At 41.0% G+C, this 11,318-nt stretch overlaps 1 protein-coding gene across 3 annotated transcripts in view; it reads left to right on the forward strand.

Annotated features, from left to right (window-relative positions):
• The window catches only part of DLC1 (DLC1 Rho GTPase activating protein), a 196,094-nt gene extending 185,949 nt beyond the window's left edge, over positions 1-10,145 (forward strand). For all 3 annotated transcript variants that reach the window (XM_058024395.1, XM_058024396.1, XM_058024397.1), the window contains 9 exons: positions 178-354; positions 2,275-2,434; positions 2,676-2,874; positions 4,781-4,994; positions 5,396-5,510; positions 6,406-6,627; positions 7,064-7,281; positions 7,486-7,659; positions 8,182-10,145. In XM_058024395.1, coding sequence (XP_057880378.1) covers positions 178-354; positions 2,275-2,434; positions 2,676-2,874; positions 4,781-4,994; positions 5,396-5,510; positions 6,406-6,627; positions 7,064-7,281; positions 7,486-7,659; positions 8,182-8,302 — 1,600 coding nt within the window. In that variant the 3' untranslated portion in view covers positions 8,303-10,145. The remainder of the gene's footprint in view (positions 1-177; positions 355-2,274; positions 2,435-2,675; positions 2,875-4,780; positions 4,995-5,395; positions 5,511-6,405; positions 6,628-7,063; positions 7,282-7,485; positions 7,660-8,181) is intronic.
• Positions 10,146-11,318: the final 1,173 nt, after the last annotated feature.

The raw sequence follows: 11,318 nt of genomic DNA on the forward strand, positions 1-11,318 counted from the left end.
CGTGCTGCCTCACGGCAGGTGAGGCAGAGACGCCGCTGGCTGACGCCTGTGAAATCTCAGAAGAATGCAGCCGCCAAGGGCAGGGATCTCAGCAGTGCATTTGCATTAATTCCTGCACGTGTCTTGCAGAGGCATTTCAGTAACCTGCCCTTTCCCTGTCTCTCATCTTCTCCACAGGCACAAGCTAAGGTGGCACAGCTTCCAGAGTTCCCACCGGCCCAGCCTCAGCTCGGCATCACTGCAGATCAGCTGCCAGTCCGTGGCACAGATGAATCTGCTGCAGAAGTACTCTCTCCTGAAGCTGACAGCTCTCCTGGAGAAGTACACACCTTCCAACAAGCATGGTTTCAGCTGGTAAGGACACAGTGCTGTGTATAGAGAGCCCTACTGTGCCAGCATGACAGTTGTGCCTGTCCCAGGCAACGTTTGGAAAGATGTAATGCGTCCGTCCAATCCCTCTTTTTCCATATTTGCACTTCTTCCTCCAGCCTGTGCTGACGGTGATTTATGTTTTCCTAAGATGGGGCTAAAATCACTAACCCTCTACATAAGTGTAATTGTATTAGGCTTCAGAGATGTGTTTATGGGGACATGGGAGAGAACCAAAGCAATGGAATACAGACCAGCTTTCAGAAGAGGAAGATGTTCAGTATCTATAGCAAAAGAAGGACCACTTGTTTATTGAGGCAGTTAGCAAGCAGTGGCACAAATTGCAACCAATCTTAATAGACTCACATTTCTTCAGTTATTCTTAAATATTTGCATTATTTCCTTTACATAATTATGTAATTAAATAACGTAAATTTCTCTTAATTCTAATATCTAGTGGTAATAGCCAAAATTTTGTTTTCCCTTTTTAAGGCACTATAAATCCATTAGCAAAAGAGATGGAGAGAAGAAGAAAGGTTAGGAGAACCATGGAGTTTTTTGTAGGCAGCAATTTCTGGTGTGGCCAGGTGTTTGTAACCCAGTAGAATATTTTTTTGTCAGAAGAATGAAATAGAAAGCTCTTTTATTATTATATCTACAGCCTGTGTAACCTTCAGGATGCAAGGGACACAAATAAAGTTTTTCTTGTCCCTACCACAGGCCAGCCTCCTCCCTTCCCCAGGAGTCATAGAGAGTATTTAGCTTCAGCATCAAAGTACCTCCTGTTCAAAGGCTGTTATTATGTCAGTCTTTCTAAATACAGAAGTTGTTTGTTCTGAAAGACAGAAATAAGTATTGACCAGTTATCCCTGCATGCTTCAGATTCTCAGTGGAGATCGCAATGTGTTTTTTCACATTCCATTGGCATGTTTTTTGACAAAGCAAGTATTATTCATACGTGTATCAATAATGCCCTAAACTTAACTATATGGCAATACAAATTGGGCTGTTTTACTGCGTAACAGATTAGTCAGCTGTAAATCCAATGCACTGTTTTTATAGCTGTACTGTAGGTTGAAATATTAAATGTCTCCCTGTTTTCAGCGCTGCTGTGTCCTATTGGTTGTTACAGTGGACATTAGCTTTCCTCCCTTTTTAGGAAAATGACCTCAATATTTTCACATTTTTGTGCCTTTTTTTTTCCCCTTTATAAAACCAATACTCTGGGGGACACTGGGGTAAATCATTCCTTTGTGTTTAGTAACTTTTTCCTTGGAGTCATAAGCAGATGGAAAGGCCTCTCAATGAAACTGGAGTGGGAGGTGAGAGTAACAAAAGTCACTGGCTGACAAGGAGGGGGGTCCCTCAAAGGGGTTGTTTATAGAGCTGAAGTTTTTAGCTGACAAACTCAAATGTATTACATCAGTTTCCTGCTGTTCTGCACACTGGTGGGTGGTGGACCCAGTTTGAGGACTTTGCAGAACAAGTAGTTGACATACAAAAGCTCATTGTTCAAATGCCCATCTTTCCTGAAACCTAAAGAAGCAGTGTTATAAGGGGTCACTGACCGCAAGATTTATTTTGACTCTTTTGCAATTCAATCTGGCCCCTGCAGTTTTACCCTGTAGCTTTCGTCTTCCTGATATTGATGGAGTAGCACCACATTAATATTTAGAGGCAGCATTCTGCCCCAAATGTCAAGCCTTTCTCTTAGAGAAACTCTTGTTTTCTTTCCCCTCACCCTTTCCAGCCCTGAGTGGATTTACTAATTTATACTGTCACTATTGTTCATGTTACTAAAAGTGTTTCACTTGTTTTCACTTCCCTTCCAAACTACTGGAAAATACAGAAGATAAATAATCAACAGAGGTTTAATTTAACGTGTCATTCCCTTTGCTTAAATAGGGCAGTACCAAAGTTTATGAAGAGAATAAAGGTGCCAGATTATAAAGACCGAAATGTGTTTGGAGTACCCTTGCAAGTGAACGTGCAGCGCACGGGGCAGCCTCTGCCCCAGAGCATCCAGCAAGCCATGCGGTACCTCCGCAACCACTGCCTGGATCAGGTGGGTTTGTTATTCTCTTGTTCCACGTGCATGCCCCACCCAAAGCCCAGCTTTCCCTTCGTTTTTATTGTTCATGCGTCAGACTGAAAAAAGCGGACTCAAAACAGGACAAAATAGATAATTAATGCATGGAAAGATTTCCACAAAATTGGAGCCCATGTGTAAGAAGCTAAAGAGCATGCTTACATTCCAGCTTTTCTAGATTCCTTATAAATGTATTTCCTTTTATATGTGTGTTTAGGTTGGACTGTTTAGGAAATCTGGAGTGAAGTCAAGAATTCAGGCTTTGCGTCAGATGAATGAGAGTTCCGCAGACAGTGTCAACTACGAAGGCCAGTCTGCCTATGATGTCGCAGACATGTTAAAGCAATTCTTCCGTGATCTCCCTGAGCCTCTCATGACCAACAAACTCTCCGAGACCTTCTTACAGATATACCAGTGTAAGTAGTGAGATTCTGCAGCAGACAACAAGTGGTCATTTGTGTAGCAAGGGTGGAACTTTGTAACTCTGCTATCCTGGACACTACACGTGTTTCTTATGTCCATCTTTGCCCTTCTCCAGTAACTGTTACAGTTCAGGCTGCCTCTACGAAATGGATTTTTTGTATTGTAGTTTTATAAAAATTTATACTATAAGTTCTTTTAATTTCACCTTTCTCTCTAGCTCAGGAACAAATATAAATCCTTCATCACCTGCTCTAAATTTTCTTCTCTTCTTTGAGCATGCTTGATATTATGGTTTGAAAATAAGCCACATCTAATGTGGCTGAGTAAATGTGCAGAACAAACACTATATGAGCAGAGTTTGGGGCTTTTGAGGCAAAGCTACCAAAAATTTTTACTTCCTTATAGTTAATTTTCTGCTATCCTTCCCCTCAGCTGTTTAAAAACAACCTCTAAGTGGTAAGCTTTTCTGTTATTGACTTGTAGCTACTTTGCAGATAAGTATCATAAAGTTTTCAGAGTAAATCACATAACAAATGGAGTTTATCAATGCTTGTGAAAAGAAATAAATACCAAAAGGTTACAGGAATTTCTGTCAGAGCTCCATAGGTGGAGATGATGTTTTAAAATATCATACAGACCATTTTTTCAGTGCAAGCATTTTTGTGTGTGTGTTTGGATTCCCAAACATGTTTATGGAGAAAATTAATCAGACTCTCCACTTCCATGCATATTAAACAGCAGCTCTGTGGGTTTAGAGCCAAAAAAAGTTTGACAGAGCATTGCAGAGTTTCTATTCCTTTCCTTTTGCAGGTGGTAGGTCTGAGGAATTCCCAGAGGTGGTCGGGAAGTATTATCTCTGTGTAAAGCAATGAGCCTTAAAACAGCTGTAAATTTTGCTTCCCTGCAAAGGGAAAATTTTCCCTTTGCTTTGGTGCTATGCACCAGGCTGCACACTGGAATGCACGTGGCTTAAATGCGCTTTGAGCTGATTGAGAGGAGAGCATGGAAAACAGTGGATTTTTGCTTAAAACTGCTTTCTAAACTCACTGCTAGCCTTAAAAAGTTGCTGAAGCCCAAAGCAAATACCAATTAAGTATCTGGGTAGGCACCATGTGTATTATGAGAGATGCAGTGAGGGTGGTAGGCTGCTAATGATGATATAAATGCTCCAGGACTCAGACTCTGATGTTGTCTTCAGAGGTGGCTTATTGGAAATCCCTTTATAAGAAGCAGATCTGGTCTGGGTTATTTCATTTTCCCTTTCAAGTTTGGAGGAGAAAGCTTTATATAAAGAGACATCAAATCTTTCCAATGGCTGTTTGTTGTTGGTAACCAAGGAGCTGTTTAATGGTATGGGGCTTCACAGCATGGACTTGCTTTTTCCACCGCATGACTTTGAATGATCTGCTCAATAAAGTAACCCTCTCTGTTCAGTGAAGCACTTTCTGGATGTTTTATGACATCACTGTTGAAAAGGTTTGCTAGCTAATTTATTTAATTTACCTATTCTAAAATGCATTCATGTTTTAAATTTCTTTGCAAGCAAAAGAACTTCTAAATTGGCTGGACTATGCTTGCTCGTTCCCTGCCTGAATCCAGGCTTCTGTCCTTTTAGTGCATCTGCGGGAGCATGTAGCTGCTGAAGCTAAATCTAAAATTAACTCTGGCCTAGGCACAGCTTCTTGCTTGCATTTCTTGTGAGGCAGGAAATAGCTGAGGGTAGTTAAACCAGTGGGTTAAAAAACATTCCTTCATGTTTCCTACAAATGGTATGCATCCTGAAGGAAATCACTTCAAACTTGAGTCAAATATTTGAAGCTGGAGTTTGCTTTGGGATGTATTCATGCTGTGTGTGTGGAAAATCAATGGGCTGATGAGAGAATTGCTAATATTATGCAGATGTGCCAAAGGATCAGCGTCTCCAGGCTATCAAGGCTGCCATTATGCTTTTACCTGACGAGAACAGGGAGGTCCTCCAGATTCTTCTCTATTTCCTGAGTGATGTCACGGCTGCAGTGAAGGAAAACCAGATGACACCAACAAACCTGGCTGTCTGCTTAGCACCTTCCCTCTTCCACTTGAATACTCTCAAAAGAGAGAATTCTTCCCCAAGGTACGTTTTTGGGAGCAGTCAGACTGCTGCTGGTCTCGCAGCACAGCTGGCAGCGATGTGCAACAGGCACAGTCTGGGATTGATCCTGCCAGCTGTGAGCACTGCAGAGAGCACCGGCTGTAGAACAGTTATGGGAGCTTACCTTTTGTTGGAGATTTGTTAAATTATAAACAAGCTCATAAGAAGGGAAAAAATGTGGATGGGGGAGGGGTTTCCAAAGAAAGGGCTTAGAAAGAGTAGCAAGAGAAGTTGGCAATGCCATGCCAATGTTTGGTACCAGGCAGCACTGCTCTAAATCACCAGCAGATGTGGGAATCATACTGTTTTCTTCCCAAACACATCTTTTGCTCTGCAACAAATAACTGGATTTGTGTATGTGTGTGCTCTTTTCCCCTGTGAAGGGTGATGCAAAGGAAACCAAGCCTGGGCAAACCTGATCAAAAGGACCTAAATGAAAATCTGGCTGCAACCCAAGGGCTAGCTCATATGATTGCTGAATGCAAGAAACTCTTTCAGGTAAAACACCTGTTTACAAAATTGATGGCTAGAATATTGATTAAGATGTCTTAGAACTGCTGTATAATGAAAAGCTAGGAATGTCTCTTTATTTTAAAGAGATGATAAAAAGCTTTTTAAAAACCTTTGCTTCCTGATCTCTGTGCATACATGAATTACAAGTGGTGCCAGAAGGGAAGAGAGTTGTTCTGTTGGCACTGGTGCTCTCGAGTCAGGAGGCAGTTGTGGGGTTTGGCACATTTTTGCTGCATCCAAGCTGCATTTGGAATACATTTTCAAATTTTTACTGTGCAGCCATGAGGGTCTGTGGACCTCAGCTCTAATTACAAAGCAAGAAGCTATTTCCAGGAATTTCAGTGCTCATTTTGTACTTAAATTCCCGAGAGTTAGCAAGACAGGCCACAAAAGCATCCTGGAATGTAACACTGTCAAACCATAGGTTGAAGGATCTGTAGAAACTAAAGCACGCTCTCTCTAGGGCCTGTGATGGAGAACCAGACAAGTGGAGTCCTGGTTTTCCTCACTGTCATCAAATCTTTTCAGAGCCCTCAGCTGAAGACGTGCCTGTCTCTTTTCTTGCAGCTGTCAGTGTTCCCTTCTTCCTTCAGTTTGCAGATTAAACTGTGCTTGGGAATTAATCTAGTTGTGTAGTAAAGGGGATACTCCACAGAATAAAATAAGACACCCCATAAAAGAGAGACGAATTTGAGTTATATCAAAGTCACAAACTTAATTTTGGCATTTCATCATATTGAGTGCTTAACCTGACACAAACACATCCCATCACTTACAAAACTAACATACACACATCCCTGTGGCTATTGAGCTGCTAGACTAACACAGTGATCTGGGGAGAGAGCTGCAAAAGGATGATTTCACCCTTGTCACCCCTCAGATACCGGAGGAAATGAGCAGGGGTCGGAATTCGTACACGGAGCAGGACCTGCGTCCCCTCACCCTGGAGGAGCTCCGGGGCAGCAGCAGCAACACGGAGCCCTCTGACTACCACTGCTACCTCCAGGACTGCGTGGATGACTTGCTCAAGGAGATGAAGGAGAAGTTTAAAGGCTGGGTCAGCTGCTCCACATCAGAGCAAGCAGAGCTGGCGTACAAGAAGGTATGCACCCTGCCACTCACACCACAGCTTTGGGTTTTAGCTCACTTGTGACACAGGATATTACAGAAGGTTCAGTACACACCTTTACTTTGTAGATAGATACTAGGAAAAAGGTCTTGATCTTGTAATGCAGTTGCACACCATATAGAAGCACCATGTCTTTCAGCAGTAGTTTGCCAACATACACTGATTTCTGTTCTTCTGTTTATCCAGCCCAGGAATGTTCACTATTGAATTTACACACCTTCACTCACACATGCAAAGCCTTAACAAGCTGAGTCACTATGCAGACAGTAAGAAAGAAAATTCTCATCTCTGATCTTGTACAGCTCAGAACTACCAGATGGAGAAGTGTTTCAATAAGATTCTTAAAAATAAACTTGAAAAATAAAGTGTAAGGAAGAGTAAAATTAAGGACTCTGCTACTTTTCCCCAGGTGTGTGAAGGTCCCCCACTCCGATTATGGAAAACTACCATTGAAATCTCAGCTACACCAGAGGATGTTTTAAATCGTTTACTCAAAGAGCAGCATCTTTGGGATGAAGATCTTATAGAGTCCAAAGTAATCGAGCCTTTGGATAGCCAGACTGATATATACCAGTATGTCCAGAACAGCATGGCACCTCAGCCAGCCAGGGACTTCGTAGTCTTAAGGTGAGACATTCCTATGTTTATATCCTACACATATGGCAGCCTTGCTTATTTCTTTATCATATCAGCTATATTGATGAACATCTATTTGTGCCTAATTTGAATTCTTATTTGATGCTTGAGTTACTGTCTGTATAACAGTATAATAAAATAAATAGATTATATATTATGTAATAAAAGATTTTTGGCTTTCTTTTTTTTTCTTAGGACATGGAGGACAAACTTCCCCAAAGGAGCCTGTGTGCTTCTAGCAACCTCAGTGGACCACGACCGGGCTCCTGTGGCAGGTGTTAGAGTCAATGTGCTCCTGTCGAGATATCTGATTGAGCCCTGCGGGTCAGGAAAATCCAAACTTACCTACATGTGCAGAATTGATTTAAGGTAGGAAATTCCATTTTGTCCTTTGGAGGTGGTAAATTCTCTTGCATAGTTCCAGTGTGGTCAGTGGAAAACTTGGGCGGTTCAACAGACATTAGCTTGGCCAGTAGTGCACCCTTCCCAAAGGCAAGCACACAGGTCTCTGAGGTGTCAGAAAGCTGAGTTCAGTGCCCAGCTGGCAGCAGTAGTTTGTTGCGTTAGAAGCCTCCAGTATGTGTTCCACTACAACTATTGGTAGGCAACCCGACCCTTTCCTCTAACAGTCATATTGGATGCAAGGACATGTTAATTTTAATACTAAGCTAGTAAAGAGAACCAGGTTGTCACAAAACTTTCCATAGCTTTTCCTTACTGTGGCAAACTTGTTTGTGAGCAAATCTATATACTACCAGGGTTGCGCTGTGCACTGAGGAGATTTCCTAGTCAGGCATTTAACCAGGTAGATACAGATTTGATTGTGACTAAGAAAATGCGTACAAAGTCACTGGTACCTTCCTCATAATTCGTTTTTCCTCCACCCAACAGGGGCCACATGCCAGACTGGTACACCAAGTCTTTCGGACACTTGTGTGCATCAGAAGTTGTTAAGATACGAGACTCTTTCAGTCAGCAGAGTCCTGAGAGCAAAGAAGTAAAATCCAGGTGACGACTGAAGAGGAACAGCCATGCGCCCCTCACCTCAGCAACATAGACATTACCCAAAACTGAGACTTGCACGCTGCAGACCAGACCTGTGTTCCACCTGCAAGCTGTGTCATGGAGGGATGGCAGCGTGAGAGCTTGACTGTGAGCATTACTATAGGACTGTGGCCATACCATACACTTTAAAGCTGCTTCCTGTCTGTGTAAGGTCTATAGTGTAGGCCTCGACTGGAATACATAGGAGAACTGTGCAAAAAATAAAAATCTACAAAAAAAAGTATATAATTCCTATTAGATGGTTTGAGTTGCTTCTGAGAAGCAAATTTCTTTAAATGCAAAATATATTACGAAATATGGTGAAGGCTCATCATTCCCATGTGAAATACTTAGCTTTATGTACATACTCATGTCATTTTATTTGTAGTGCATTGAGGGACTGGTGTATCCACTGGAATAGTTGGTACTCTTCAATGTGTTCTCATTGAGATAAGCAGAGAAAGATTTGCACAGAGATTAAAGTGTGAATGAGTGTCTTGATGGTTGAAAGGATAGAAGAAGTTGAATTTGAAATGTGTCTGGTACACTGATAGGCAACCAGAATGGATTTTAGTATGCTGGATACAGTTCAACCTAGAATGGGACTCCCCTGTGGACCAGGAGTAGCCATCCTTCAAATGTGCTAGTTCTGCCTTTTGCTCAGCTCTAAACTTGTTGAAAACCCTAAGCAGATGTTACAATAGGCTTGCTTCAGCTACTGTCCACTCCTTATCCAGATGATCTTTTAGGAGTGATGAGCAATTCTATAGCAAATTTAAGTAAATACACTTTTGAGCAACGTAGCAGCTTAGAAATGAAATGTCTGCAATGGTGAGGAGAGCCAATAACATCGGTTGTTAAAAAACAAAAATGTCCATTACTTTTACTTTTACCTGCGTTATCTATAGGTGTTTTAATGAGCTTTTATATATTTTATTGTATTCTAATGGCTCAAGAGGAAAAAAGTCAACACTGGAGTTGTGGTGCCAGGAGGTGGCAGGACTCCTCAGTAGCAGCTGGGGTGACTTGGCTAGAGAGAGTCACACAAACTCTTTCTCTTACTCGCCCCCCCTTTGCCTGTTTTCCTAAAAGCTGCATGTTAACATGAACAGAACTTGCATGTGAGCAGTTTGGAGGGTTATATTTGGAGGCAGAAAGGAGGGTGCAGTTTTGTTTTCAGTTTTGTTGTGTTTTAAATCCTTTGGGATGTTCTACCCTTCTTGAGAATCAACTTACATGAGCTGTAGGAAGTCCTGAGGTCCTCTGGAAAGATGTCTTTCTGTAGGTTTTACTGTAAAGATTTGCTTTCAAGGTGCAGTATTAAGTGATAAATGTATTTTGTGGCTAGGGTATGAATGAGTTGCAAGATGGAATCTTGACTGAGACATTTTACCATTGTCAGTATTATTTTAAGCTTTTTTGAAGAAGATTTTTTTTTTATAAATGGCAAATAATGTAGTATTTCCTGTAACAATGTTCCTCATGAGTAGGAAAACCTTGTATATTATTCTACATCAAACACTTTTGAATTTGTAAAATTGTATGTTGTACATACCATTTTATTGTAAACATGTATACTTGCCCACAGTGTACTGTCAAACATAGATTAAGCATGATAAAGATTATTTAAAATATACCTGTATTTATACCTCAGATATTCTTTTTGGGTTTTTGTACCTCAAGTATGTTTTCTATTGTAAATGTGCTTTACATGAGTATGATCTACGCGAGAGAAAGGAAAATGTTTAACTTGCTATTGATGTCTGTACAGAATATACTCAATAAGTGCACTATTAAATGTTTAAAATTGGATATTCATAATGAGTTTTATTTTATTTTGCATTGTTCTTTCCACTCTCATACCAAGAGGAGGAGGTGTTTTTCTTAATTCTGGTTCTTTACCTACTACAGCCAACAGCTGAGCCACCCCTGCCCTCTCCCAGGCTGATACTTACAGTATTGTTAAAGGCAGGTACCAAAGTTTTCTCTCTTTCTTCAAAGTTTCTGGAGGAGAGGACATCACAGTGACAGATAGCTGGACAGAAACATTCCCTAGTCAATTGCTTCATACTTTTTTAATAGTGAGAAGAAACCTCTGGTTGGCTGTGGTCTTGTAGAAAGGTGTGCTTGAATTTAACAGGGTGGAAAGCAGTAGTATGCAATGCTGGAAAATAATTCATTGCTTTCCTATTCTCTAAAGAGAGGATGAGGGCATGATGAGTTGTGGAGTCATAGGTTTGCTTCAAAAAATGCAAGTGTAAAAGTAATTGGAGAAAGTTAAAGCACGCACAGCAATAAAATGAAGCCAGAGAGGAGGCCAGGAAGATACACAAACAACTAAGGTGAAAAACCCAGCCAAAGACAGCTGTTAATTCAAGCAACTTTTAAAAGTTTTTAAAGTCTTAGCCAAGAGAAGTATAATGTGGGCATCTGAAGGAGGGTTTTGATTTGTGAGGCTTGCCTGATACAGCAGCTGTGAGAAGGCCTGCTGCCTTTCAGTTACAAACGTCATCCTATTCTTTCTCTGCTTAAGCATCCCAAAGTCCTGATCACTGTCACTTCCCACTTCATTCCCCGGGGAGCACTGAGGGATGCTGCTTCAGAGTCTGCCAAAAGCAAACCTCTTGTTGCCATGGTATTAGTTCTCACACACCAAAGAGTTTTAGAGAACCTTTCCGATAAAGGACTGTCATTAGTTTGGCTGTTACAGAACCATGTTTTCCCCAAGTCAAAACTTAAATAACTGAACATTTAAAATAAATACCAAACGGATTTGTTCACAGTTTTGAGCCCTTGGAACAAGCAGAGTAGAGCTATTTTTTTTTCTGTAATGATGGGTTTTTTTGGATCTTTAAGCACACTAACTCATGACACTTGTCTAGCAAGTTAAGGATTTACACTGCATTTTGTGTAAAATGCAATAGTTTAAAATGCATTTGTTTAAAATACATTTAGTTTACTTCCAAATTATCATTTTCCTAAAT

This window comes from Melospiza georgiana, chromosome 5 (assembly GCF_028018845.1).
Source record: "Melospiza georgiana isolate bMelGeo1 chromosome 5, bMelGeo1.pri, whole genome shotgun sequence".
In the NCBI taxonomy this organism is placed as follows: domain Eukaryota; kingdom Metazoa; phylum Chordata; class Aves; order Passeriformes; family Passerellidae; genus Melospiza; species Melospiza georgiana.